This window comes from Peromyscus leucopus, chromosome 23 (genome assembly GCF_004664715.2).
Source record: "Peromyscus leucopus breed LL Stock chromosome 23, UCI_PerLeu_2.1, whole genome shotgun sequence".
NCBI lineage: Eukaryota > Metazoa > Chordata > Mammalia > Rodentia > Cricetidae > Peromyscus > Peromyscus leucopus.
Genome location: NC_051082.1, coordinates 27579007 through 27602379, shown reverse-complemented (window position 1 = coordinate 27602379; position 23373 = coordinate 27579007). Strand labels below are relative to the sequence as shown.

The 23373-nt window shown below is 52.4% G+C and overlaps 1 protein-coding gene across 2 annotated transcripts; it reads left to right on the top strand.

Annotated features, from left to right (window-relative positions):
* Window positions 1–1668: 1668 nt before the first annotated feature.
* Orai2 (ORAI calcium release-activated calcium modulator 2) lies at window positions 1669–17071 on the top strand. Of its 2 annotated transcripts, none has more exons than XM_037198310.1 (3): window positions 1669–2182; window positions 11317–11554; window positions 15852–17071. In XM_037198310.1, the coding sequence occupies exons 2-3, from the start codon at window positions 11330–11332 to the stop codon at window positions 16377–16379; spliced, it is 753 nt and encodes a 250-aa protein (XP_037054205.1). In that variant the 5' UTR covers window positions 1669–2182; window positions 11317–11329; the 3' UTR covers window positions 16380–17071. The 2 variants fall into 2 exon arrangements, with proteins under 2 accessions (XP_037054205.1, XP_028750265.1); XM_028894432.2 differs by lacking the exon at window positions 1669–2182 and adding an exon at window positions 2271–2409.
* The last annotated feature ends 6302 nt before the right edge of the window (window positions 17072–23373 follow it).

Below are 23373 nucleotides of genomic sequence, written 5' to 3'. Positions count from 1 at the left end.
AGCATTATGACGGTGGGAACTTACCTATGTGTTCAGAGGGGGTTCAGAGGTGGAGCCTTTGGGGGGTGATTAAGTCATTAGGGTGAAGCCACTCCAATTGAACCCTGGTGGCTTTATAAGGAGGAGAGAGACCACAGTATGGTGGGTGCACATCCCTACCATGTGGGGCAGTCTGGGGAGCATCCCCCCATGCTGCTAGAACCTGTCTCACAAGTGTAAACCAAATAAACTTCTTGTCTTTATAACGAAGTCTCAGGCATTCTGGTAAACTGCAGAAGTCTGACCAATGTGCTAGAGATGTCAAGTTAGGATGGTTTTTGCAGAGTCTGGTATTAGCAACATGTTGTTCAACATCTGTATGAGATCTGTTTCGATGCAGGGAGACATGCAGGCAGAACACTGTATACATAATTTAAAAAAAAAAAAGTTGACAATGTTTATGTTTATTTTTTTACAGTAGACTGATAGGGGAACACACCAGTTAGGCCATGAGTGACAGGGCAGTGAGGAGCCAGGGGCCTGGACATGCTGGCCACACCAACTCGGAGACTGTATGATTGGGGGAGAATATACTGTATACCTTCATTATGTGTGTCCAAGAATTGGTGTTCAAAGACAGGCTGGCTGAGCCTCTAGAAAAAGTACAGGGGGCAGCAAGATGGCTCGGCCACTGAACAGCCCTGGCTGGCAAGCCTGACACCCGAGTTCAGTCCACACGGTGGAAGTAGAGAACTGACTCCTACAAGTTGTCCTCTGACCTCCACGTGTGTGCTGGGGCACACCCCCACCCCCACTAAATAAATAAAGGTGTAATTAAACTTTTCTAAGTAAAGGAAGTAACTTGCCAAGACTAACCAACTCCAGGCAGACAGCCCAGGTAGCAAGGCAGCGCCCTGCGGAGAGCCCCTGCGTCCGGACCTGAACGTGTAAGTCTTCCTCAGCTCCCTGGGACCCTCCGACTGCCGGGGCTCTGCTTTCACCATGACATCATGGCGCCCTTCATTCTAGGGACAAAGTAAACCAAACAACATTAAGTGCTATTGCCTAAGTTTGGTTAGAAAATGGCTCCTAAGAGGGCTGGTAATTACAGCTGGCATATTTCATTTTTGCCCAGGCATGCCAGATAATTGTGCTGGCGGTGGAGGAGCCTTACAGCCTGACCCTGGAAAGTCCTCCTCCAAAGTCAGGCCTCCTAATAACCGCAATCAGCAAAAAGCCCGGTGTCAAAAGAATGTCATCCATGATGCAACGGCTGGAGTTTACCAGATGTCTCCTTCCTGTTTTCATTTGCTCAAACTTGAGGTCTGCCAGTCGCCTGATAGTTGCCTTGAGAGATGAAGTGGAGCTGGGGCAGGAGCAGCTGGTGGGTCAGCCCCAGGAAGGAGGCAGGGCTTCTTCCCTGCCCTAAGTGAATGGGCTCCGCGACTCAAGTCGAAACTGATATCAACAACATCCTTACTCTCCCAGCTGTCAGGAAACCTGGACACGAGTGGAATTTTTCCTTCCTTTGGGTAAAGGTGTCACAGTCCAGTGCTGTTGCGGCAGATGGAAAAATCCTAGAGAGAGCGCGCAGCAGCAGCCTACCAAGCAAATAGGAAGCACTCTGAGGGCCCACGAGGCACCCACCTGGGTGCTGGTGCGCACCCTTCTTGTTTCTCAGTTACCTAGTGTGCACTTCCTGCTGAGACCGTTCCTGTTTGCGTTTCTCGGTTGTAAAACCCCAGACTTCCGAACCAGCAAGGACAGGATGGGGGTGACGACAGCAGGGAGTGGAAGGGCGTGCCCCACCGCGGCGTCCAAACGACCCTTCTCTGCCATCCATGAAGTGCCCAGAGCTCAGCAGTTAGTGCATGTCCCTTACACGGGCACTGTCTGGTCCTCACGCTTCCTGCTGGAATCAGGAGCCACCCGGGTGACCACAGTAGCTCTGTGCATGGTGTCACAGCACAACCTGGGTAAACCAGGACGTAGCCAAGCTGAGCCATGTTGCACCCCTCTTCCCGCTCTGCAGTGTTCTCGCCCTGTCCCCACCTCGCCATGCTGCCAGCGACAGATGTTGGGCATCCCCTGGTGTCACTCTGCTAAGGAGTGGCGCTCTCCCACGCTCTGACCCACCCACCTGGGCCCCACGGGGATGACAGCACTTTGCTGGGGCGAAGACCCCCTAGATCTTGGAGGAGAGGTATGTCGCCACCCAGCTCTCCAGGTCACATGGTCCGCGGCGGGACCCACGGGTGGGTCACGTGACGGCGGCGCACGGTTGCCTAGGCAGCGGCTGCGGGCGGAAAGAGGGAGGGGGCCGGTCCTCCGCCCTGGCCCGGCCGCAGGGCCACCCGGCCGCAACACAGACGCCAGCCACGGGCCAGGAGCTGGGAGCTGGAGCCAAGCACGGAGGGCTTGGGAGCCAGGGTGAGTGCCGGGGCGGTGGAGGGGACGTTCATCCTTCTTTTGTCTCGGGAGAGTCTGAAGGGGACACGAGAGGGTCCCAGCTAGGGCGCGCAGAGGAATTGGATCAGGGACACTGAACCGGGAGGAGACGGAGCTTCTTCGTGGGCAGGCATAGGATGGAGAGGAAGGGACAGGAGGACCGAGGGGCAGACGGGGTGGCCTCGTGACCCTAATCCCGATACCCTTAGTAGGGTGCAGTGTCAGGGGGCTGGGAGCTGGGGCTGCCCGCTGATTCTCAGGTCCTGCACTCGCAGGGACTTCCCTAAAGTAAGGGGCAGGGATGCAGGTGGCTGATTCTGGCAGGCCGCTGCACCTCTCAGGCGCGCGGGTGACAGCAGACATTTCCCGTGCCCCAGATGTTTAGAGGAAGTTAAAACAGGCCGACTCCATAGCCTGCTGCCTGGACCGCTTCAAACACACCTGACGAGAGAATGCTTGTCTAGCAGTCTCACGGTGTTTCCCTGCAAGACCTCATCTTTCTCCTGCTCTTTATTTAAGGGGAAGAAAAAAAAAAAAAAAAAAAAAAAAGCTTCAGACTGCCTAGCAATTCTTCGAGCTGGTGCTGTCACAGAAATGTGGGCTCCATCTTGTCTCACTCCGCACTCCCCCTCCAGCCTGAGCTCGCAGTGTGCAGGCCAGACTCTGCCCCTCCCCACAGGGCAAGGGTTGGACCAAGATAGGCCCCAGGAGTATAAGGAATGGATTTGAGGTGGGGCCGAGGGTACTGTGCCTGTGATCCCGGTACTCAGGAGATGAGGCAGGACAGTCCCAAGTTCCAAGTCAGCCTGGGCTACACAGCAAACCTCAAAACAAAGCCAACAGCAGAAAGGGGGTCAGGTGGGAGCTGTAGACATAACTCAATTAGAGGCTATTTGCCTAGCATGCAGGAAGCCCTGAGTTCAGTCCCCAGCGCCATGTAAACCAAGCAAGTAATTGTGGCACTTGGAGGCGGAGACAGGAGCACCCAGAGTTCAGGGCTATCCTTGGTTACATTTTGGGTTGGAAGCCAGCTTGGGCTATATGAGACCCTATTTAAAAAAAAAAAAAATACCACGGTAAGAAGGAAGGGGAAAAATGGATTTAAACTCCTGGGCTAATCACAGTGGAGGGTGACTCAACACAGGACCTGTAGGTCTGTCTGGAGACTCAGCTGGAGGCAGGCAGCTCTTCATGCCCACCCCTCATCACCCTGGGGCTACCTAGCTCAGTCACACTCTCAGACTGGGACTTCCTCAGTTGTGGTCCCCTGGGTAACCGTCTTCTCTGCCTCATGGATCCTTCCCATCCTTGGATCCCCTAGGACTGGAGTCATAGATGGTTGTGAGCCACCATGTGGGTGCTGGGAACAGGACCTAGGTCCTCTGGAAGAGCAGCCAGTGCTCTTCATGGCTGAGTCACCCATCCAGCCCCTCCACAAGCCATTTCACTGGGTGAAAGGTAGTCTTTCCCAAAGAGTAACTATGGACAGTGACTGTTCCCATCCCCGTCTCCCACCATGTCCCCATGCCCTAGCATTGCTGGAGAAAGCCCACTATGGCCCTACGGTCTATCCACAACTAGCCCTGAACTGCTGCCCCAGGCCCCAAGAGTCTTCCATCTCCTTGTCCTTCAAGCAACCAACCTTCCTGCCTGCCTCACCCTCTGGAGGATGCTAGCCTTCCTAAACATGGCTTCATCTTCCTGCCTCTCAGAACCCTCCATGTGGGCGGCATTTTGTCTTGGATGGAAGACCTGGTTTTGGTTTTGTTTGTTTGCTTGAGATTTTATTTTTTATTTATTTTTTTTTAATTTCCAACCTCAGCTTTTTTTTTTTTTTTTTTTTTTTTAAGATTGATTTATTTATTACGTATACAGCATGTATGCCTGCAGGCTAAAAGAGGACACCAGATCTCATTACAGATGGTTGTGAGCTACCATGTGGTTGCTGGGAATTGAACTCAGGACCTCTGGAAGAGCAGTCAGTGCTCTTAACCACTGAGCCATCTCTTCAGCCCTTATCTTTTTATTTTTGCTTATACGTGTGTGTCTGTGTGGGGACATGTGCACATGAGTGCAGGTACCTTTGGAGGCCACTAGAGGGCATCAGATCTCCTAGCGCTGGACTTACAGGTAGTTGTAAGTCTGATTTGAATACTGAAAAGCTAACTCTGGTTCCCTGCAGTAGTATATGCTTTTACCCGCTGACCCGTCTCTCCTAGTGCCCAAAGGGTCTGTCTGTGCCACATTGTCCTTTCTACCCATGTGTGTCCGCCCTAACATGGGTCTGTATGTGACAGGCAGCCCTTCAGTTTCCCCCTGACCGCTGAAGCAGGTAGCTAGCTGACTGGATAAGAGTGTTTCCTGCTTGTCTGGCTCCCCTTTGGGGCAGTGGTTCTTTGAAGATAGAGATTCATTCTCTTGTGGGGTTGTTCTTTGGTTTGGTTTTTCACCTCATCCTGCATGGGTTGGTCCTGGAAACCTGACTGGAGAAACAAGGGAACGAAGGGACAGACACAGAGATCCAGGTTCAGGAAAGCTGGGGTCAGACAGGCCGTGCTCACTCTGACAGAGCAGTACTAACTGCGCAGCATCCGGGACCCTCGGTGAGTTTATTATGTACAGCACAAGGAGAGGGCTTTGTCTCAGTACGATGTCTCTGTAGGGGTGCAGCCGCATGTATCTCTGCCCCTACCTCAGGGAAGTTCCTAAAGCTGCAGGACCTGGGAAGTGGCCGGCAGCCCCAACCTGACGCTGCCCCCTACCCAGGGTATCAAGGGTGGGGTCACCTGGCACCTCCCAGGTCGCAGTCATCCTGGAGGAGGAAGCTGCAGTTGCCAGTTTTTGCACCCTAATTAGTCATTTGTAAACACTCTACTTGGTCCAGAAAAGGCATGGCCAAGCCTCTGAGTTTCACCTGGAGGGAGGTTTGGCCAGTTCCCACGGGTCGGAGGCCATGGCCCTTGTCAATAAAGTGTGTTCACTCAGGACTTCATCAACTCCTTACACACTCACTCAAGGCTTCCTTGGCTCCCCACAATTTTTGTTTGAGTTTTGTTTCGGTTTTGTTTTTATTTTGAGACAGGATCTCCCACAGCCCAGGCTGAGCTTGAAAAGTTGGCCTTGAACTCCTAATCCCCCTGCCTGCATCTCCCCAGTGCTGGGATTTTAAGTGTGCATCATTCTATCCAGTTTTATGCCATGCTGGGGATCCAGCCCCTCACTGGGGGATTCTAGGCAGGGGCTCTACCACTGAGCCACACCCCAGCCCCTCACTGGGGGATTCTAGGCAGGTGCTCTACCACTGAGCCACACCCCAGCCCCTCACTGGGGGATTCTAGGCAGGTGCTCTACCACTGAGCCCTCCTTCATCTTTGATGCGTGAAAACGGTTGTGTGAGCATCCATTTGGGTACTGGGGAGCAAGGATTGCTTTTCAGACTTCAGGCTTTGTTCTGTGCTGTATTGGGGGTAGTCATTTACAAATTGTGACATATTCAGTCATTTGGAGCTAACCCATGGAGTGGTGAGAAGTGTTTGTCTGAATCTCCTCCAAGGGAGGAGACATACTTGAGGAGGTAATTGGCCACAGTGCTGCCAGCTTGTGGGGTACCAGTCCCCACATTTATTTATTTACCCCAGGACTCTTGAGGAATGGGGATAAGAGACTCAGTTAGAGAAACAGAGAGAAAACACAGGATAGCCTCGGGTGGACCTGGATCCTTACCCACCGGCCCAGAACTTTATCCCAAAGGTCTCTTTATAACAATGCCAAGGGGTGGAGCAAAGGACCTCCCCCTGGCTAGTTACAAAACACCCGCACTCAGGCCCGTGGTCCAGTCGTCCTCTCTATGCAGACCTGCTGGGTACAGAAACCTGAAAATGGGCTCCCACACTAGCTGCAGGTGTGGGTGACATGTGACCCTAGTCCTCAAGCTGTCATTCCTGTAAACAGGCCCAGAAGGCAGGTGTGGTGGCACCGGCCGTCATCCCAGCACTCAGGGGCAGAGATGGCAGATCTTCGTGGGCTACATAACAAGGGAGGCTAGCCAGAATCAGTCTCTTCCATACATGTACAAAACAACAAGAAGTAAATGGAGTCACTTGCTGCTCCCTAGGGAGACAAGAACACGGAACTGTCCCCTTTTGGTTGGCCAGGAATAGCCGAGGCTCTTTGGCTTGCCTAAGAACAAGGAGGAAGACAGAGGGACCCTTCCCAACTCCTCTCTTCCTCTGCGGTCCTTTTCGGTATTGACATGGCGGGGGACACTTCCATCACTGCTGACCCTCACAGACACCCCAGCATCTCATGGGACCCTGGACTCCTGTCCTAATGGTTTGCTTATTCTCGCTCTGTCTGTCTCGCTGTCTGTCTTTCGCTGTTTTCTCTCTTTTAAATTGTATTTTATTTATTTTGGTTTATGCCACAGCGCTCCTGTCAGGCTCAGAGGACGACTTGCAGGAGTCAGTGTGTGGGCCCCAGGGGATCGAACTCTGGTCCCTGGGTTGGTGGCAAGCACCTTTCCCCACAGAGCCATCTCACTGGTGCGTGTTCTTCCCCCCTCCCTCCTTCCCGCCCTCCCTGTCTTCACACACACACACACAAACACACACAGACACACACACACAGACACACACACACACACACACACACACACACAGACACACACAACACAAACACAACACACACACACAGACACACACACAACACACAGACACACACACACACACACACGACACACACACACACAGACACACACACACAGACACACACACACACAGACACACACACACACACACAGACACAACACAACAACAACACAAAAAAAAAAAAAAAAAAAAAAAAAAAAAAAAAAAAAAAAAAAAAAAAAAAAAAAAAAAAAAAAAAAAAAAAAAAAAAAAAAAAAAAAAAAAAAAAAAAAAAAAAAAAACAAACACAAGACACACACACACACACACAGACACACACACACAGACACAGCACACACACAGACACACACAGACACACACACACACACACACACACACACACACACTCTCACTCTGCAGCCCACACTGGCCTGAAGCTCTCGCTCTTCCCGACTCAGCCTCCATGCTGGGATGACAAGGCTGTACCACAGCCCGCCCGGCTGCGCTCTGACACCCTTAGGCTTTCCGTGGGCCTCTGGCTCTGAACACAAGAGTTATTGTCTGATGCCCAGCCAGCCCCATGGTGCCTCTGCCCTTCAGGCTTGTCCTCAGGAGATTACCCAGCTGGATCCCCCCTGGAGTGCTGCCACAGGCTACCCTGACTGAAAGGGACTGGACTGCCAAGACTCACTCAGAATTAGCGGGGATTTGGTTAGAGTCATACATCTTTTTTTTTTTTTTTAAGATTTATTTTTATTTTAATTATGTGTATGGGGACGGTGTATGCACATGAATGCAAGTGCCCACAGAGGTCAGACTCCCCCGGGGTTACAGGCAGTTGTAAGCCGCCTGTTGTGGGTGCTAGGAGTCGAACCCGGGTCCTCAGGAGGAGCAGTGTGTGCTCTTAACCATGGCATCATCTCTCCAGCCCATGTCATACATCTTAACAGATCACACCCGAGCTTCATTCCACGCTATTGCTGGCCCCAAAGTCGGCTAGGAATGAGCCTAGAGACCTTTGAAGTGTGTGTCTCTTTAAAGCATGCAGGGTATGGTGGCGCACACCTTTAATCCCAGCACTCAGGAGACAGAGGCAGGCGGATCTCTGAGTTTGATTGAAGCCAGCATGGTCTACAGAGTGAGTTCCAGGACAGCTGGGAACATAGAGACACTGTCAAAATCAGGCATGCTCAGCTCAGTTGATGGATTCTCTCTCTTTTCCCCACTCCCTCCTTCTTCCCACCCTCCCCCCCACCCCACTTTGGATTTTTGAGACAGGGTCTCGCTATGTAACCCTGGCCGGGCTCCTCTTAAAACACAGTTCTTGTACATTTCTTTGTTTTGTGTACATGTAAAAATGCACATCCCATAGGGCATGTGCGGAGTCAGAGGGAGCTGGTGGGAATGTGTTCTCTCCTCCCACAATGTAGATTCCAGGAATCAAACTCAGGGCATCAGGCTTAGTGTCAAGACTGCAGAGCCGGCCGGCCGGCCCTCCCTCGGCCACTGATACGGGGTCTCCCGCGCAGTGCAGTTCAGGTGCTAAAGAGATGGCTCAGTTAAGAAGAGCACTTGCTAGGAAAGCAAGAGGACCCCAGTTCAAATCCCCAGGGCCTATCTAAAAGCTGGTCATGAGCACCTGCCTGTAATCCCAGCATGGCGGGGCAGAGGGAGGGACTGCCCTGGGAACTTGAGAGTCTGTCTCAAAAATTAAGGTGAAAAACAATAGAGGAAGTCACCTGATGTCTCCCTGCCCCCACACACGTGCATGCACAAACACACGTGCATACACACACACACAAACATGCACATGTGCACATACACACATGTGCACACACACATACACACACAACCATACCTCATGGCACAGCATGGCCGTCAACTTTACATCCTCCTGCCTCAACCCACTCTTGTTTTTCCTTTTGCTAAAGGTTTCCATTGCAGCCTGGGTGTGGCTCAACTTAGAAAGTAACTGTGGGTTTGGGAGGTGGTTTACCACGTTTAAGATTAGATTTGAGAAGCTAGTAGTGCCGGGCCCCGCCCTCACAGTGCAAGGAGTTTTAGGTCTAAGGGGAAATGTGTTCAAGCGTCCAGCAAGTAGCTGGGTCTGGTGGGCAGGCCTGCAATCCCATGTACTCCAGAAGCTGAGGCAGGAGGATCAACCTGAGTAACTTATCAAAACTGTCTCAAAATAAAAAGGTTTTTTTTTTTTTTTTTAAAGTAAAAAAGGGAGCAGAGGGGCTGGAGAGACATTCAGTGAAGACCCTGGCTGCTCTTCCAGAGGGTCTGGTTTGATTTTCAGCACCCACATGGCAGCTCACAGCCATCTGGCCTCTTCTGGCCTCCGTGGGTGCCATGTATGCACATGATGCACAGATGCATGTGCTAGCAAACACTCGTGAGAAAGGGAGAGAAAGAGAGAGAGAGAGAGAGAGAGAGAGAGAGAGAGAGAGAGAGAGAGAGAGAGAGAGAGGAGTGTTTGAGCAGAAAGTGTAACTCATGCTTGCTTAGACTCCCCCAGTGAGGGCTGGGGTGTGACAGCCATATACATATACCTAGAGTTCCCCAGTGAGGGCTAAGGCATAACTCAGGGGTAGAGCACTTGTTTAGACTCTGGCAGTAATCGATGTGGATTCTAGGCAGCGCTCTACCGCAGAGTCCCTTCCCCACCGCCAACCCCTAGCTCTTTCCGAATGTGACAGTTCCCTGTTCCCTGAAGACAATGCCAGTCACAGGGGTCATGGGTACGTTCCGTCAACCTTTACATTCTAGTCACACCAATAGGCTCTGTCCTGAGTATCGGGAGGGAGGAGATCCAACTTTTCAGAGAACAGCTTGGCCATGGTGGGGCCCGGCACTGCATGTCTGATCTCCTCTTCTGCAGACGGCCCTGTGTTCTTTCTTGCAGACCGCCTTAGAGACCAGGGCCTCCCACACAAGCTGCCTTTAGAACCCATGCCTCTACACATGCATAGTGGTGTAGGCCTGGAATTCCAGCACTCGAGACGCCGAGACAGGCTCATGAGTCTGGGCCAGCCTAGCCTGCGTAGCGAGTCATTATCTGAAAACAGAACACAGGCTGGGGAAAGGCTCAGTCACAAAGTGCTCGCCATGTGAGCGAAGGCCTAAGTCCGGTTCCCAGCACCCACGGAGAGCTATGCGAGACAGCATGCGCCTGTGATCCCTGTGCTGGGGAGGTGGAGGCAGGGGGATCCCTGGGGACAGACAGCCAGTTTAGCCAAATTGGTGAACTCCAGATGCAATGAGTGGCCCTTTCTCAAAAAAAAAAAAAAAAAAAAAAAGGTGAAGAGTGATTGAAGACACCCAGTGTCAACCTCTGGCTTTTGTATGCATGTACCACACTCATTCACTTGTGCACACACTAACAAATGCACAGGGACACATATGCACACGCTTTAGGTTGGGCGGGGTTTTTTTTTTTTTTGTTGTTGTTGTTTATTTTGTTTTGTTTTGGTTTTGGTTTTGGTTTTTTGAGACAGGGTTTCTCTGTGCAGCACTGGCTGTCCTGGAACTCACTCTGTAGACCAGGCTAGCCTGGAACTCGGAGATCCTCCTGCCTCTGCCTCCCAAGTGCTAGGATTAAAGGTGTGCGCCACTGCCGCCCAGCTAACAAATAAATCTTTTTTTTTTTTCTTAAAACGGTAGACAAAATTAAAAACAGAACACGGGGCTGGTAAGTGGTCCCAGCATCAAGAATGCTTAGTTCACTTCACAGAGACAGAAAGATTAGACGTTATCTCAAGATGGAGAAGAAAGGAATATAGAGCAATGATTTCCTAAGTACAGAGTCTCTGTTTTGTGTGATGGAAAAAGCCCCACAAATGGACAGTAGTATCAGGACATAATATCATGAGTGCAATAAATCAATACAATTAATGTTATTATTTTTGTTTTGTTTTGTGTATTGTTTTTGTTTTTTGAGACAGGGTTTCTCTGTGCATAAATGTAGTTATTGAATGGAAATAAAATGCTTGCTGTTCAATCATGAGGAATGGAGTTCAGATCTCAGCTCCCACCTAACAAGTTGTGTCTGTAGCTGCAATCTTTGTGAAAGGCAGAGCCAGAGGGAACACTGGGGCTAGCTGGATTCCAGCTTAGCAGAGAGAAGGCGAACCCTTAATTCAAAAAGAGACCCTGCAAGGAATAGACAGAGTGACAGAGAAGGACGCCCCATGCCCTCTTCCGGTTTGGGCACAAGAACGACCAAAGAAGCTCCAACCTGTCCTGTCTCTCCCTCCCCCAGCCTGGTTCCCACCATGAGTGCAGAGCTCAATGTGCCCATGGACCCCTCCAACCCTGCCTGCCCCGAGCCCGGCCACAAGGGCATGGATTACCGAGACTGGGTCCGACGCAGCTACCTGGAACTGGTCACTTCCAACCACCACTCGGTGCAGGCGCTGTCCTGGAGAAAGCTGTACCTGAGCAGGGCCAAGCTGAAAGCCTCCAGCCGGACCTCCGCCCTCCTCTCCGGCTTCGCCATGGTGAGTGCGGGGAGCCGAGGGAGGTGGTGGGGAGACAGATGGACGGACAGGATGTGGGGGGCGGATGGGCCCACAGTGGAAGGAGAGATCTGAGTACGGAAAGTCGTCCTCTGACCTCCATGGCGCGTGTGGACCTGCACTCAGACATACACATCGGGGACACACACACACACACACACACACACACACACACACACACTTGCATATACTCACACATACCACACCAAAAAAAAAATGGGTAGAGGGTGGATAGTCATTGAGGAACAAATCCTGAGGGTCCTCTGTGGCCTCCACATGAACACACATATGAGCATGCTTGTGGGCACTCACACACACACACACACACACACACACACACACACAAAACAAAAAAAGAAAACCCAAACAAATAAATAAAATAACTACACAGAGCCCGGCAGTGGTGCACACCTTTAATCCCAGCACTCAAGAGGCAGAGGCAGGCAGATCTCTGTGAGTTCAAGGCCAGCCTGGGCTACAGAGTGAGTTCCAGGACAGCCATGGCTGTTATACAGAGAAACCCTGTCTGGAATAAACAAACAAACAAACAGAATAGCTTCGTTGAGTAGGGTTTACTGGAAAATTTTGTGTTTTGTTTGCCTGTCTCAGGCCTCCCCCATGGGGTTGGGAATCCAGGCACTTGAGCGGGGACTCAGGGAACTCTGGCAGGTAGCCAGCCCAGCTGGAGTTGTAGACACGGGCCAAATGTGGCCTCCCCCTGGTGACAATGTGGCCGGCCATGCTTCTGCCCTGGCTCCTGGCTGCCGCCATCTCTGAGTCATCCCAGGACAAAAGTCAGTTGAGTCTGCCCCAAGAGACTCACAAGTCCCTGCCCCACGTTCCGCCGGGAATGGGCGTGGAATCAGCATGGAGGACACGCCGTCAGGATTCAGCCCTCCCTCGCTCTCTGTGCTGGGGTCCCACTGGGTAGGAAGTGATTTGTTTCTTTAAGTCAAATAATAATTGTCTCCACAGCCTCTGTTACCATAAAGTAAACAGCATCCCACGTGGGAAGCCCCTGCAGGGAAGAACTTGCTTGGCTGTGAGTGGGCCACATTTGGGAGAGCGAGAACCCTGCTAGCCCGACACCAGACCACACAGGCTGAGGCAGAGACCGCCCACCTCTGAGCAATACTTGGAATGTGGTTTTTGTTGTTGTTGTTGTTTTCTTTCTGTGTTGTTTGTTTGTTACTGGAAACCGATTCTGGACCTTTTATTGTCTAGGGCATTTTTTTTCTTTATTTTTATTTTTATTTTTTATTTTCAGGCAGGGCCTCACTGTGCAGACAGGCTGTCCTTGAACTCACTATGTAGACCAAGCTGGCCTCCAGCTCAGATCCTCCTCCCTCTGCCTCCCTAGTGTTCGGACTAAAGGTACACACCACTCAGCTCCTTCTCTCTCCTCCCACCCGGGGTGTGTGTGTGTGTGTGTGTGTGTGTGTGTGTCTGTGTGCTGTGCGTGCGGGGGTGGGTGGGGGGTGTGTGTGTGTGTGTGGTGCTGAGGATGGAGCCCAGGGCCTTGTCTGCCAGACAAGCACTGTACCCCTGAGCCACGCCTCCCCCAGACAGATGGTTCCCTTTCTCTGTGTGGCACAGGCTTGGCACTCACTCCCATCAGCAGCTGTCGTGTTTGGATCCAGGCCTTGAGACCATTTGGCTTCCCAAACTTTGGAAGAATTTATAGCATCTCACCCAACAAAAAACGCTCACCCAAACGAAAGCTTATGCCACTTGAGAGATTTCCAGACAGGTTCCGAGAATGATCGGACAGGGAGTGTGCATTCTGGAGACGGGGAGGGCAGTCTAGACTTCGGGGCAGTCTTGAGTACATTGACGGGCCTGGAGGGGAAGCCTGGGGCATCCCGATGGCCCAGCTACCTCGTGGCCTCAGCATGGCTATGGCCGCTGTGCTTCATAGTAATAACTCACATCTACTGTGTTGGTGCGGTCCCTCTGGGACTGGTAGATACTTCTAGAAGCAACTTGGAGATAACATTTAAGAAGCTTCCCAGTGTTCTTCTCTTCTCTTCTCTTCTCTTCTCTTCTCTTCTCTTTCTTCTCTTCTCTTCTCTTCTGGAAGTTTCCTCTAGTGGGCTGTTACAGCTCACCACAAAATGCCTGGGGGGAGGTGGAAAGCAACTTGAATGTTCAGACGCTGCAAGAGCAGGCAGAGACGTGTGCTGCCAAGTCCGATCGATTGGCCTGAGTTCGATCCCTGGAACCCATCTTGTAGAAGATGAGAAGCGACCTGTGCAAGTTCTCCTCTGACCTCATGCACACAGGCACACACACACACACACACACACACACACACACACACACACACACATATGCATAAGCGCCAGTGTATGTGTACATGCACGCATGGACACACGCACACTTAAGTGAAAACTTTTTAAAAGAAGAAAGAAAACCACCAAGGTGGGCTGTGAGCCTAGTGGATGCTCTTAGTCTACCACGGTTAAATCAGGCTGTCACTCAGACTTTGGGGCAGCTGGGGGAAATTGATAAGTAATGCTGAGGCCAAATCAGGCAAGGATGAAGACGGATGAGAAGCAGTCGCTTTCCTGGCTTGTTTGTTTTGAGACAGGGTCTCACCACACAGTCACAGCTGCCTTGGAATCACCAAGTAGACCAGGCTGGCCTTGAACTCATAGAGATCCAACCTGTCTCTGCCTCCCAAGTGCCGTGCATCTTGTTTTCATAAGAAAGATGGATGTGGTGGCACTTGCCTATAACCCGACACTTGGAAGGCCGAGGCAGGGGGATGGCAGAAAGTTGGAAGACAGCTACACAAGCTGGTCACCTGAGATCCATCCCATGTAAAAAGCCAGACGCGGTGCCATGTGTCTGGAATCTCTGCTCTGCTACAGCAAGGTGGAGGGAGGTGGAGACGGGTGAATTGACTGGAAGCCCCCAGGCTACCCTGGGGTACGCAACATGGCAGAGATAAGACAGGCCTTGCCTCCAGACAAGGTGGAAAGAGAGAGCCAACCCTGAAAGTCGTCCCCTGACCTCCTGTGGGTGTGCAGGTGAGCACACACACACAACACACACACCACACACACACACACACAATCGTCCACGTCACAGAGGATAGCTTAGACCTAGGAGGCACAGGCAGAGGCCCCCCTTGAGCTTCTTCCCCGATTCCTCCCTCCCAGGCTGCTTCTTTGACAGGTCTGCTTTTAACCCTTTGCTCCCTGGGACAGGCTCCTCTGAGTCCTGGACCCCTGGCCAGCCTGAACTCCACCCTCCCGAGAGCAGCCCAGGGATGGTGCTGCTGACTGGATCTGTTCTGGCTGTGGGGGATGTGTGAGAGGGATGTACTTCAAAATCCCCCTAAGATATACGGAGGAGTGTCCCGGATGACTGCAGATATCTGCCACCCGAAGAGCTGAGGCTCCAGGTCCCCTCTGTGTTCTGTGTGCCTGATTCATTTAGAGATCTTTTTGTTTGGTTTTGTTTGTTTTTTTGAGGCAGGGGTTCTCTGTGTAGCTTTGGAGCCTGTCCTGGAACTCACTCTGTAGCCCAGGCTGGTAGAAATCATTTTTAAAAAGCCAGGCCTGGCCGGGCATTGGTGGCGCACGCCTTTAATCCCAGCACTCGGGAGGCAGAGCCAGGCGGATCTCTGTGAGTTCGAGGCCAGCCTGGGCTACCAAGTGAGCTCCAGGAAAGGTGCAAAGCTACACAGAGAAACCCTGTTTCGAAAAACCAAAAAAAAAAAAAAAAAAAAGCCAGGCCTGATGGCACATGCCTGTGATATCAGCAGTAAGGAAGTAGAACCAGGGGGATTGGCACCTGGCCAGCCTGGTCTACAGAGTGAGTTCCAGGATAGCTAGGACAACAACAACAACAAAAAGGCATGGTGGCACATGCTTTTAGTCCCAGCACTTAGGAGGCAGAGGCAGGCAAATCTTGGAGTTTGAGGCCAGCCTGGTCTATAGAGCAAGTTCCAGGACAACCAGGGCTACACAGAGAAACCATGTATAGAAAAACAAACAAACAAAACCAACAAAACAAATAGAATAATAGAATCCCCCAGTGAGGGGCTGGGGTGTGGCTCAGTGGTAGAGCCCCTGCCTAGAATCCCCCAGTGAGGGGCTGGGGTGTGGCTCAGTGGTAGAGCCCCTGCCTAGAATCCCCCAGTGAGGGGCTGGGGTGTGGCTCAGTGGTAGAGCCCTTGCCTAGAGTGCCCAGCCCACGCTGCTGCCCCCACTGATGGCCGTGGTGGGTGCATCTGGCAGGCCACCTGACCCAGCCGCTCTTGTGCCCACAGGTAGCCATGGTGGAGGTGCAGCTGGAGACGCAGTACCAGTACCCACAGCCCCTGCTCATCGCCTTCAGCGCCTGCACCACGGTGCTGGTGGCTGTGCACCTCTTCGCTCTGCTCATCAGCACGTGCATCCTGCCCAACGTGGAAGCCGTGAGCAACATCCACAACCTCAACTCCATCAGCGAGTCCCCCCACGAGCGCATGCACCCTTACATTGAGCTGGCCTGGGGCTTCTCAACCGTCCTGGGCATCCTGCTCTTCTTGGCTGAGGTAGTTCTGCTCTGCTGGATCAAGTTCCTCCCAGTGGATGCCTGGGCCCAGCCGGGCTCCGGTCGGTACACGGGCTGGCAGGCCGCGCTGGTGTCCACCATCATCATGGTTCCTGTGGGCCTCATCTTCGTGGTCTTCACTATTCACTTCTACCGTTCCCTGGTGCGGCATAAGACCGAGCGCCACAACCGTGAGATCGAGGAGCTTCACAAGCTCAAAGTGCAGCTGGATGGGCATGAGAGAAGCCTACAGGTGGTGTGAGCGAGCGAGGCCTGCACTGTTTGGCACAGCCTGCAGGACAGTGACCCTCAGGCGGTGTTAGCCACCGCGCTGCTGGTAGGAGTAGCCAGGGGCCGCCAGACCAACCCTGGCTTCATGAGAACCACCACTGCGGTGTCCCAAGAGCCACGGTGGGGATTGCTGAGCAGACATCCCAGAAGCTGCCCCGCCTGATGCTTCCATACTCCTCAGAGGAAAAGAGTCTAAAGGAGAGGGAATACCAACCGTTGTATCACAGAGGCCAGAGGAAGAAACATGATCCCATGGCCCTGGGGACTTGCTGGATCAGGGACAAGCTGGAAACACCTTGTCCTGGGAAGGGGTCCCAGCACACCAGAGGTCATGGTAGAGCTCAGACATCTGGACCTTGTGATTGGCAGGGCAGGACTGAATTCCCAAGGCTGGCTGGAGGGCTGGGGCCCCTCCGTTAGTCGCTTGCCTAGTGTGCAGGAAGCCCTGGGTTTGATCCCAGCACTGCATAAACCAGGTGTGATCAACCCAGTTCTAGGGAGGCGGAGGAAGGAGGGTCAGGAGTTCGAAGTCGTCCTCTGCTACGTAGTGAGTTTGAGGCTACATGAGACACTGTCAAACACACGCGCGTGCATGCCTGTGAAAACACACACACACACACACACACACACACGCACACACACACACATACACACACACACACACACACACATACGCACACACACACATACACACACACACACACACACACACACACACACACACACACACAAGAATAGGCTTCCAGAGAGGGCAGAGATGGACCCAGGGCTGGCACAAGGGTACCATGGCTCGCAATGACACACAGGGATGTGGTGACTGATGAGCTTGGCCCTCTCCTCCAGCTCTGGAGAGTATCATGGGGATGTTCAGGATCCTGGGGCACACAGCAGCTCAACAAAGGTATCATACTGTTATTGGAATCTGGTCCTAGAGAGATGACCCAGTGTGGGAGGCCTGGCAGGGTTGAGGGGAAATGTCCGAGAGCCCACCACCACCAGCTCACTGAGGTCAGAGATGGACACACACACACACACACACACACACACACACACACACACACACACACACCATGCAGCAGGCTCTCCCATTCAGAGGTGCCCACCTCTTAGCCACAAAATTGGCCTGAGCCAGCCACCCTCTGTGGACTGTGTCAACACCATCTGGGGCACCATCTCAGAGACCGGCCAGCTCAGCTCCCTGCTGCCTGTGGCCCCTAGATGTTGTTGAGAGGATAACCGGAAGGGACTTCCTGTTTTAGCGTGGTGGTGAGCCCGGCCTGGCCTGTGGCTGGGGCAGGGGCCTAACATACATAGGCGATATTCCTTATGCTAAGCCCCGTCCACTGCAGAGAAGAGGGGACCTCACCACCCTGCCGCGGGTCCCGCAGGGACGCTCAGTGCAGGTCCCTGCGGCCCACGTGTTTGCACAGCTGTGCATGGGTTTGGCATTGTCCCGACGGGCATCTGGCCGACCAGCTGGTGTTTTCATCCCTACCCTGCAGTACAGCAGCAGCTTGCGTGGGAACTGCGGGGACACCATGTTTACCCATTTCTGCAGCGTTACCCAGAGAAGGCGTCCATCTCTTCCTCTGGATGTAAATGGCCGCTGGGCTCCTGCAAGTACCACTTCCGTTTCCTACCAGAGCTCGTCTCTGGAGCCTCGATTTGGTGCTGTGGGATCCGGGAGGGCCCGTCTGCAGTTTCTGGAAATGGGTCACACTGTGGAGCATAAACTTCAACACACGGAGCCCCGGGGAGCCTTGTGGAGAATCTTCCTTGTGAACTGTGACATCTTTGGGGAAGTAGGACATGGTGTCCTGTGAACCAAGAACATGCCCTCTGTCTTTCAAAGGCGTGTCCTTCAACACCCTTCCTCAAGACAGCTGTCTTGAGACCCCTAGAGGTCTCAGACCTCTGTGCTTTCCTGGGGTCTTTGGGAAGGCCAGCTTAGTTTGATTTGTTTGTTTTGCTGAAGAACGCTAGAATCATGGGTGGGCAAGATGGCACAGTGGGTAAAGGCGCTTGCCACCAAGCCTGGAGACGTGAGTTCAGTCCCCATCCTCTGACCTACACACAGAAAAGTCTAGTAAGAAAAATAATTGAATATTAGAATCACTCTAAGACGGGACATGTGTCCCAGCACAGAAAAGACAAGATGGTCTTTTGGAATGAGCATCTCCCGCTGCTGGGCACCATTTGAAACACTGTGTTGAAGGCTGAGGATGTAGCGCAGTTTGTAGTGTGTTTGCCTGGCATACGTGAAGCCCTGGTTTGATCTCAAACCACATAAACCAAACATGGCGGGATACATCTGTAATCCCAGCATTCAGGAGGTGAAGGCTGGAGGGTCAGGCGTTCAAGACCAGCCTAGACAGGTCAGACTCCATATCAAAAAGTTGGGAGAGGGGAGAAAGGGGAGCCTGCAGATGGCTCAGTGGTTAGGAACACCTACTGCTCTTGCAGAGGACCAGAGTTCAGTTCCCAGCATGCACATAGGGCAGCTCACAACCGCCTGTAACTCAAGTTCCAGAGGATCCAGTGCCCTCTTCTGGCCTCTGCAGGCACCCACATGGGTACATATTCACACATACAAAATAAAAGAGGGGGTTCCTGTTGGACATTGGGCCTGTTCTTTCCGCCCATTTTCTGAGACCATTTGGTGCCTCAGCTCTTGGAATGCCTGCCACTTAATGCTCTGTATAAGTCCTGTAGTTCCTCAGACTCTCGCGTTTAGTCTTCCCAGTGCCAAAGCATGGGACAGCCATCGGTGTGTAAACAGAGGTGACCGCATGGGACAGGCATTGGTGTGTGAACAGAGGTGACGGCATGAGACAGGCATTGGTGTGTAAACAGAGGTGACTGCATGGGACAGCCATGTGTGTGTGAATAGAGGTGACCGCATGGGACAGGCATTGGTGTGTGAACAGAGGTGACTGCCCATGGGGCCCCCAGCGGGCAGGAGTCGCAGGGCCGTCTCGGAGCTTTGTCAGGAGTTGGGGGATGAGCCCTCACTGTGCATGGGGGCAGAAGCCAGCAGGGCAGGCTGAGGGCTGGAAGTTGGCTTTCTGGAGGCATAACCTGATTTCAAATCTCGTTCTAACCAGTCACGTGGCTAGAACCACAGTGGGGCCCCTGGGGCCTGCACAGGCTTGCCCTAATTTCATCTGTCCAAGATGCAGTCCTTCCTGGTGCTCGAGGGACCAGAGTCCTCAGACACACCATGACCCTTCCCAGCTCGGCATACGGTCTCCCCGTACCCTTGACCGCAAAGTCTCCAAGTTCAAGCGTTTCTAGTTAAGAAACTTCAAAGGCAGAACGTGATTCGTGTCTTCCAGGAAGGTCTACTGAGAACAAACTACAGGAGCCCAGAGGGCTCAAGACTCACTCTGTGTCACTCTATCTGCAGGACACTGTAGCTAACGCCTGTCCTGTGTGGGGCAGTTGCTCTGGATTGAACTGAATAAATGGATAAGGCTTTTCAAAACCCTGTGCTTTTGAGAAGTATGTTCAGGGGGTCCATCCAGGTGCCTTGCTACACCGCTGACCCTCAGTCCTGGCATGAGAGCCCTTTACCTGGAGTCTGTGCATTGCTTTTTTTCCCCCCAAGACAGTGTTTCACTGTGTAGCTTTGGAGACTTTCATGGAAATCGCTCTGTAGCCCAGGCTGGTTTTGAACTCACAGAGATCCGCCTGCCTCTGCCTCCCGAGAGCTGGGATGATTAAAGGTGTGTGCCCCCACCGCCCGGCCTATGCATCGTCTTTTATTGCTGGGCATGCTCAGGGGCAGGGTGAGCATGGGGCCTTCTAGGATGGGCAGGCAGGCTGCTGGGACCCAGGCATACATTGAGTGAGGTCTCTGTCAACTGGACCCCTGAGAAAGCCTCACACTTGGCAGTGGTACCTCTTCCTCGCTTCCTTTCTGAAGGGGGAGGGGAGGCAGGCCCCATGTGGGTGGCTGAGCTCACCAGAACCCATCAGGACAAGGTCAGCTAGATTTCACAGGCTTCTAGAAGAGGAGCCCCTGAGGTGGTCCTTGTGTCTCTATGGCTCTGGAGCCACTACCCAGGTCACCCACTGGGGTCACCAACCAACAAGACACTCTGTCTGGAGATGTTACACAGAGGTCCTTCCTAGGAAAGATTTTTTTCTTTTCGGGGTGTGTGTGTGTGTGTGTGTGTGTGTGTGTGTGTGTGTGTGTATGCATGCAAGTATACCTGCTGTGGAAGCTGGAGGTCAACTTCTGGTGTCTCCTTGGATATTATCTTTGGTTGAGACAGTGTCCGACTTGACTGGGAACTTGGCAGTTAGCTGTGGTGATACATTGTGTATGCTAATAAACTTGCCTGAGGATCAGAGGACAGAGCCAGCCACTAGGCACCAGGCCGGGCTGGGGAGAACCGTTTTATTACATATGCAGTGAGGGGCCACATAGATAATAACTCATTCAAACCTCCATCCTCAGGGCTCCACCACATACAAGACAATCTTTTATAGCTCAGCCACACCCCAGCCCTTCACTGGGTGATTCTAGATTCTAGACAGGTGCTCTACCACTGAGCCACACCCCAGCCCCTCACTGGGGGATTCTAGGCAGGGACTCTACCACTGAGCCACACCCCAGCCCCTCACTGGAGGATTCTAGGCAGGGGCTCTACCACTGAGCCACACCCCAGCCCCTCACTGGAGGATTCTAGGCAGGTGCTCTACCACTGAGCCACACCCCAGCCCCTCACTGGGGGATTCTAGGCAGGGGCTCTACCACTGAGCCACACCCCAGCCCCTCACTGGGGGATTCTAGGCAGGGCTCTACCACTGAGCCACACCCCAGCCCTCACTGGGGATTCTAGGCAGGGTTCTACCACTGAGCCACACCCCAGCCCCTCACTGGGGATTCAGCAGGGCTCCACCACTGAGCCACACCCCAGCCCTCATGGTAGGTCTGGAAGCCTGTTCACTCTGTTGGGCTCTAGGCTCACCTAATCGGTAGGGAACCAAACTGCCTCTCCCAGGGCCTTTTCAGAGCTCTCTTCAGACTTGGCCGGTGACTAAGGCCCTGGTACAGACTTCCTAGATAGTCTCCAGCTCTCAGCTAGTTCTCAGAGGTATCAGAAAGAACAGAGCTATTGGGACTGAAGAGATGGCTCCGTGGTTAAGAGAACTGGCTGCCCTTCCAGAGGAGCCAGGGTTTGATTCCCAGCACCCACAGGACGCTCACAAAAGTCTGTACCTCCAGGTCCAGGGAATCCAATGCCTCTTCTGGCCCTGTGGGTCGTGCACACATATGGTAGAGACAATATATGCATGCAAAAAACACACATAAAATATGATAATTTCTAAAATAAAAATAAGAATTAAAACAGAGGCTGGGAGTTGAGCTTAGTCAGTAAAGAACTTGGTCTACAAGCATGAAGACCTGCATTCAATTGCCAGAGCCCAGAGCTGGATATGGGGGGAGGTGGAACTCCAGAGCTGGGGACAAGGAAACAGGCGGGTTCCCGTGCTCGTGCCGGCCAGCTCAGCCTACCTGGAGCGTTCCAGACAAATGAGAGACCCTGTTTTATATACAAAATGTGTGGTCCCTGAACAATGGTAGGGCTATTGGCATGGCTCAGATGGCGGAGGTCTTTGCTGCCGAGGTTAATGACCCGAGTTCAAGCCCCAGAACCAACACAAGGAAAGGAAAACTAACTTCCTCCAACAGTCCTCTGACCTGTGCACACAAAACACACACACACACACACACACACCACGATAAATAAATGAATGTAGCCGGGTGGTGGTGGCGCACACTTCTAATCCCAGTGCTCGGGAGGCAGAGGCAGGTGGATCTCCAAGTTCAAGGCCAGCCTGGTCTACAGAGTGAATTCCAGGACAGCCAGGGCTACACAGAGAAACCCTGTCTCAAAAACCAAAATAATAATAATGTAATAAGGAACCAGAATTGTTGACCTCTAGCCTCCAAGTAACACACAGAGCTAATGCAGGTGTACCCACACACATGTGGCAACCTGTACAATGCCCCCAAATTTGGTATCATAAAAACAAACCAACCCAGGGCTGACTGTGACCCTTTCCTGGGGGTGCAGGACGGTGTTCTGTCTCCAGAGCCTCAGGATAGGGGGCTGTCATGTCGGCCGGCCACATACCTCCATCATCCACCTTGGCCCGTCTGTCTTCTCTCCTCCACAGAAGTTCTATGGCTGAGCAGAGTGTGCCCTGACCAGCAATTTCTTCTTTTTTCTTTCTTTCTTTCTTTTTTGGTTTTTGAAGATAGGGTTTCTCTGTGCAGCCCTGGCTGTCCTGGAACTCACTCTGTAGACCAGGCTGGTTTAGAACTCTGAGATCTGCCTGTCTCTGCCTCCCAAGTACTGGGATTAAAGTGTGCACCACTACCACCCAATGTGCCCTACTCCTATAAATAAATAAACAAATAAATAAATGTAATTAAAAAGATTAGGTTTGATCCCTGGGACCTGCATGGTCAAATTTAAGGGTTTGAGGCTAGCCTGGGCTACAAATGGAGAGCTTATCTCAAAAAAAAAAAAAAAAAAAAAAAAAGGGAAAAAGAGTTGGGCATGGCGGAATGGTGCCTATCTTTAATCCCAGCACTTACACAGAGGCAGAAGGCAGAAGAACCTCTGAGTTCATGGCCAGCCTGGTCTAGAAAGTTCCAAGCCAGCCAAGGCAACACAGTGAGACCCTGTCTTAAAACAAAGCATATAACTGCAACCCCTTCACACAGAGCTGGGGAAAGGAGAAAACCGTCTCACATGGAAACAGGCTTTTCCTTTTTCTCCTTTATTATAAATTTTATCGGAGAGGTAATGCGTATGTGGAGGCCAGAGGACAACTTGCAGGAATTGGCCCTCCCTCCACCACGTAGATTCCAAAGACTGAGGCAGGCGGCCAGGCTTGGTGGCAAGTGCCTTTTACCCACTCAGACATCTTGCTTCTCCCAAAACTAC